Source organism: Rhinatrema bivittatum, chromosome 6 (genome assembly GCF_901001135.1).
Source record: "Rhinatrema bivittatum chromosome 6, aRhiBiv1.1, whole genome shotgun sequence".
NCBI classification, from domain to species: Eukaryota; Metazoa; Chordata; class Amphibia; order Gymnophiona; family Rhinatrematidae; genus Rhinatrema; species Rhinatrema bivittatum.
Genome location: NC_042620.1, coordinates 215,953,555 through 215,959,554, shown reverse-complemented (window position 1 = coordinate 215,959,554; position 6,000 = coordinate 215,953,555). Strand labels below are relative to the sequence as shown.

The following is a 6,000-nucleotide window of genomic DNA, read 5'->3' as shown; positions in this document are numbered from 1 at the left end:
AGTATAAAAGGGGAAAAGTTTTAGTGGGTTTCTGCTCTCTCCCCCTGCTCTCTCCCGTTTAGGGTGGGGATTAAGGTATTCCAGCTGTGTAATCAACTGGAGTACCCATCTACCTTCCATTGAGAGTGGGGCACTGTAGGGGCTCTTTCCCTCAAGGTGAGAGGCCTGAGGCTGAGAAAAAGTGGAGTGGACTCCATCCTCCCTTTATGGTCTGACCAGAACAGCTACAGGTGTGGCAAGGAGTGACCTCTTTCCTCCCAGGGAGCTATCATACTGCCAAAAGAAGAAGTGCAGGAGTGAGCAAGCTTACCAGTTGGGGAGCTGCCCTAGCATGTGTGAGGTCTGGGGAAACTAGCACAGATGGTTAGAAGAGGTTTCCTCCTCTGTCAAGGGAGCTTGCCATAGCGGTGAAGTACAGAGGTCAGTGGCCCCACCCCAAGGATCCACCCAAAAGGTGCAGAGCAAGATGCTCCAAGAGGGGAAGAAATTGGGTTCAGGTGAGTCATACACAAATATTACCCCAGTATGTTCTTGCTTGTGCTGTGCCTGGGGAAACTAGCACAGAAGGATGGTAATGTGGAGAGTTGGGTAAAGAGATCATGACACTGTGAGAGGTGAACAGTACCCTGGGGAAAGTGACAGAGAAAGGCAAGGTCATGGGGTTTTGTGTTTATTAGGGATGTGAGTCGGGCTTCGGACGATTGAAAATATTGTCGATATTTTCAAAATCGTCAGAAATCGGGGGCTCCCCCAAAACTATAGGAAAACCGTGGGGGTTCCCTTATCGTTTTGGGGGAGGGCGGGAAAAATGGCACACAAAAATAACCCCTTAGCTTCCCCCCCCCCAAAAAAAAAACTTTTTACAGGTACCTGGTGGTCCAGTGGGTGTGCCGGGAGCGATCTTCCGCTCCGGGCCTTCGGCTGCCACTAATCAAAATGGCGCCGATGGCCCTTTGCCCTTACCATGTGACAGGGTATCCGTGCCATTGGCCGGATCCTGTCACATGGTAGGAGCACTGGATGGCCGGTGCCATCTTGTGCTCCTACCATGTGACAGGGGCTGACCAATGGCACCGGTAGCCCCTGTGACATAGTAAGGCTATCGGCTCCATTTTGAATACTGGCAGCCGACGGTCCGAGTGCAGGAGGTCGCTCCCGGACCCTCACTGGACTTTTGGCAAGTCTTGTGGGGGTCAGGAGGGTCCCCCAAGACTTGCCAAAAACCCTGGTGGTCCAGCAGGGGTCCGGGAGCGATCTCCTGCACTCAGGCCATCAGCTGCCAGTAATCAAAATGGCGCCGATAGCCTTTGCCCTTACTATGTCCCAGAGCGGAAGATCGCTCCCGGGACTCCCACTGGACCACCAGGTACCTGTAAAATGTTTTTGAGGGGTCAGGAGGGTGGGGGAAGCTAAGGGGTTATTTTTAAAGGGTCGGGGTGGGTTTTTTGTTTATCGGCTCGGGCGCAGCCGATAAACAAAACCGCGATCGGGCCCGATTGGGAAAAAACCCACATGTGAATTGGAACCGGAATCCAAACCGGTTCCGATTCACATCTCTAGTGTTTATGTATTTGGTTCTCATTGAATTATAGTTTTGCCTGATAGGGAAAAAAAAATCAGCCCTCCCATATAGCTGAAGGAGAGAAAAGGCATTTAATAGAACAGCTGGTTGACTCTTTTATGGTCAGCCATAATTATGACCTGTGCTAATATGGATTGTCTGACATGTTCAGTAATGCAAAGTGTTACAATATCTCATCCCTGTAAATAGTTCTTAGCTGGCTGGATATACCAGAAAAATAAAGTTGCAGTTTGTTTTTTCGATCTGGATACAAGATGTCACTGTCCATTATTGAGGCAATCTGATGTTATGGATGGAGTCAGATCATGGAGGGGGAGCGAGGAGACATCCTCTGTCCATACAGTAAAAATAAAAGGAGGGTTGTGCTAAAAGCATACTGCCCCCATCAGGTTGACTTCACCAACGACATGACCTAATTTGATAAACCCCCACAAATTGTGGAAGGGATGACCCTTCAACAATAGGGACTTTCTACCCATCATGTTATGTACGCCTCAGGGAGTTACATACGTTTGGATTTTCAAATGTGTGCAGATAAGTACAAACCTCTTCCCAGCTCCACCCCAGGGAGTTCCTCTGCTCTGCCCAGGTAAACTTATACACAGAGGACATATGCATGGAAGTTTACCAACATATTGGGTGATTAATTTTAGAAGAAGCCCATTTTTGTGGGTAAAATACTGTTTTGCCTGCATAAATGCTATTGAAAATTATCCTCAAAATGCTACTTGGTAGTCATAATTTCAAAATGTCCTTAGAAAAATTGTGGAAAAAAATTGGTTGAGTACCAACTTATTTTTCACACTTACAAATAATTTCATAAAGTTTTCCCATGATTCAAATCCATGCCTTGAATCTACCACTTTACCATGAAATTGATGGTACTACTTGCCCTTAAACTAGTAGAAGAAAAATTAAAACCAGTGGAGAAAAAATTAACATTCAAACACATACCTGAAGCTTGTATGTGGGGTTACAATAACTTTAAAAAGTGGAATTCTTGCCAGTAAGTATTTTTTATAGTTTTGCTGACATTTAACTTGTCATAGCAGGGGATATTAGAATTTCCAAGATCAAAATATGAAAGAAATTTTCAAAAAGCCTTGGATATGACTTTCAATATGGAATCTGGGGATCATAATTCATATGCTGAAAATAAAGTGAAACGTAATTCATTTCTTAACTAGCTTTTGAGATTTAACTCTCCCTTCTCACGTCCAAATAGAATGAGCAGATCAGCGAATGACAACATTTGCCAGAAAATATAAATGAAACGGGGATGGCGCTATGGTCCCACATTACCAAGGGGCAATCAAAACTACACTTCCATGCATGCAGTGGGGCAACACCTGAACTGAATCAGCCCTTTTGGATTTGGGTTAGTTGACAACACTAAAGTGACAAAATACAGAAGGGTGCTCCTGTTGTGAGGCACTACTTGTATCTCACAAGATCCAGAAACTCTTCCCCACTCAAAGAATTTGAATACCACAATATGTTAAATATGGAAGATAACATTTTTGGCAATTTCTTTATTCATCTTACAGTTGGTAGTGGTATATTTAATTTGAACTTGAGGAATGATTGTAGTAGTAGGATAGTAAGCAGTGCTTTTTCCAATATATTAGCACTATATACAGGTATTCTTGATGAACATAGTCATGTCTATAAACATTAAAATGAGTTTGTGAAGCAATATATTTAAATTACAGCCTGTCATCTAAGGTGACATTTGTCATCAATGTACTTTGCCACAAGCATTTATTAGACATAAACTATTTAAAATTAATACTTTGATTAGTTAGTGCTTGATTTCTTGTCCATATTCCAAATTAAAATGAATATAGATTGGTAGAATATTAAAAAGCATATTTTTCTTTCTTTTATTTTCTTTTACTGAGCCTGCTTTACCCTAGATATCTTTTTTGCAAAAGAATCTGAATTCTTGCCTTCAAAGTTTGATATCTGTAAAACCGGCGTGGTAAATTCAGAGCTGTTTTTGCTAGCCGCACTACGCAAATGGTGTAGCAGCATATCTCTAGCTCTGCAGGCTTCCATATTTTGCTCTTGTGATATTTGTAAACTTATTTGGGCTGCATTGTTCAGCAGCAGACTTGATGGTGAGCCACACATGGTCAGGTTTTCTTCAAAGTACTGCTTGTAGAGTTCATCCACATGTTTTTCCATGTAGCAATTGAGCATAGAGTTGGAAAATGGCCGATTCTGAAGCATGAAACTCCGGTCTCTGTTTTCGTCACCTTGCAGCAATTTTATTATTGATGGTTTTTCTAAAGGCTTGCTACAAGGTGAATGCCCAAGTGGTATATCTATGGAAAGCAAAACAGGACCTTCAGAGATCTCACATTCATGATCCAAAATACAACCTGAATCGCTTATGTTCCCTATATGGTCCCCTCCGATGTGCAAGTCAGGATAGTTTTTGTAAATGCTCGTGCATGACCAGGATGTGTAAAGGTCTAACAGGTTTTCATTGTTTCTGTCCCGTCTTACTATCTGTAGAGCAGGAGAAGATATTTGTTCTCTTGCTGGAACTCGCTGCTCATCTTCAGGCCTCCGCCCTTGCTGATCTTTAATATATCCCAATAAATTTCCTCTTGCAGTTGATTTATTTTGCTTTTCCACTTCATCACTTGCTGATGCATCGACAAGTTGATCTTTCCAGGTCTCCTGCTTCTCGTTATCTTTTCTTTTTTTCTTACAATTGTGTTTCTTATGTTTTCCTCTGTATTTCCCTTCCTCATATTGGAATCCAGTGAGGAAGCCTTCTGCTAACATGCTTATCAGTACTGAAGGATGAACAGAGAAGATTCCTGGAAATACAACAGAAGCATTATAAGAAAACAAGAACTAATAGCCTAAATGTTTACTTTACAGACAAGGAAGAAGATGTGCATTCGCAGGAATGATTTGGTACTACCTGATTTTTCTTCTTGCGATACAGACTCATTTAAACATGATTCAAATTTTTTCACATGAATTTTTTTTTTTTTTTTTTACAATAAGACCCATGCAATATCCCAGACAAAAAAATACCCTTAACTATAGCTCCCTGATGTGTAGTTACATTTTGTGGAAATTGGCATAAAGTGGCAATTTTGCTATGGCAAAAATCACCAATCTGCTTTGAATAACTTTTGTTCATTAGTGATATTTTGCATAATTTTTGCAACCAGCTTTGCAAAAGCAAAATTATGTGCAAAAAAACAGCACATAGCTTACTCTAGAACTGTATCAATCTTAAGATCACATTAGACATATTTACTCACTGAAACATCCATGTTCAATCCACTCACTGTTGCTTAGTATATCAGAAATGGGGGCTAAATATACACTGCTCATTAATGTTTTTATGGTTTACAAACATGGATTTTGGTTATTTTGATACATTTGTGAATACACCTATAGAAAACTCACTTAGACCACCTGAAGGAGGACAGCTATGGTTGTCTGCCCAGTCCTCCTTAGGCCTCAACCCATCAAGGGATTCTGGGCCCAGGGAGGATACCTTCAGCCTAGCATAAGGATGCAGAGCCCAGAAGAGTTAGACAAGCCCTGGTGAGCAGGCAGAGACCCAGCCTACACAAAGACCTGCTATGTTTTAAGGACTGTGTGTTACCTGAAGTTAGCTGCATTAGTTTGATTTTTGGCTTTCTCACTGTAAATACACTGCACCTAGGAAACACCCAGATTCTGCCTCCTTATTTCTCTTGGCTGATTTCAAAGCCACAACTGGTCACTTTACCACATATGGTGGAAGCAGTGGAAAAAAGAAAAACATCTGCAGAGATTTGTTTTCTCTTTTTCTGGAGCCTCCCAGTCCCCGTACCCCCCCCCCCAGCTGAAGCTACAACAGGCCAAAGGTTATTTACACTTTCGAATAATAGAAGTTAGCAAGTAGCACATTTAAAACTAATCGGAGAAAATTATTTTTCATTCAATGCACAATAAAACTCTGGAATTTGTTGCCAGAGGATGTGGTTCGTGCAGTTAGTGTAGCTGTGTTTAAAAAAGGATTGTTTAAGTTCTTGGAGGAGAAGTCCATTAACTGCTATTAATCAAGTTTTTCCTTAGGAAATAGCCACTGCTATTAATTGCATCAGTAGCATGGGATCTTCTTAGTTTTGGGGTAATTGTCAGGTTCTTCTGGCCTGGTTTGGCCTCTGTTGGAAACAGGATGCTGGGCTTGATGGACCCTTGGTCTGACCCAGTATGGCATGTTCTTAAGGGGGCACCCCACCTGTGCAGTCGGGGTTCATGCAGTGAGTCAGGGCCGAACAAGCCAGCAGGGTTTTTTTGTGTTTTGTTTTTTTTTTCCTCCTCACATTTCTCCGGAGAGATACCCAGTTTGGAGGAAGCTCAGAAGCAGGGAAGATGGAACAAGTGATTCAGGTCCTTTC

The 6,000-nt window shown here is 42.0% G+C and overlaps 1 protein-coding gene across 1 annotated transcript in view; it reads right to left on the bottom strand.

Annotated features, from left to right (window-relative positions):
* Positions 1-3,093: 3,093 nt before the first annotated feature.
* Positions 3,094-6,000, bottom strand: part of LOC115093992 (uncharacterized protein CXorf21-like) — a 41,657-nt gene continuing 38,750 nt past the window's right edge. The window contains exon 2 of the mRNA XM_029606548.1: positions 3,094-4,413. Coding sequence (XP_029462408.1) covers positions 3,476-4,378 — 903 coding nt within the window. The 5' untranslated portion in view covers positions 4,379-4,413 and the 3' untranslated portion in view covers positions 3,094-3,475. The remainder of the gene's footprint in view (positions 4,414-6,000) is intronic.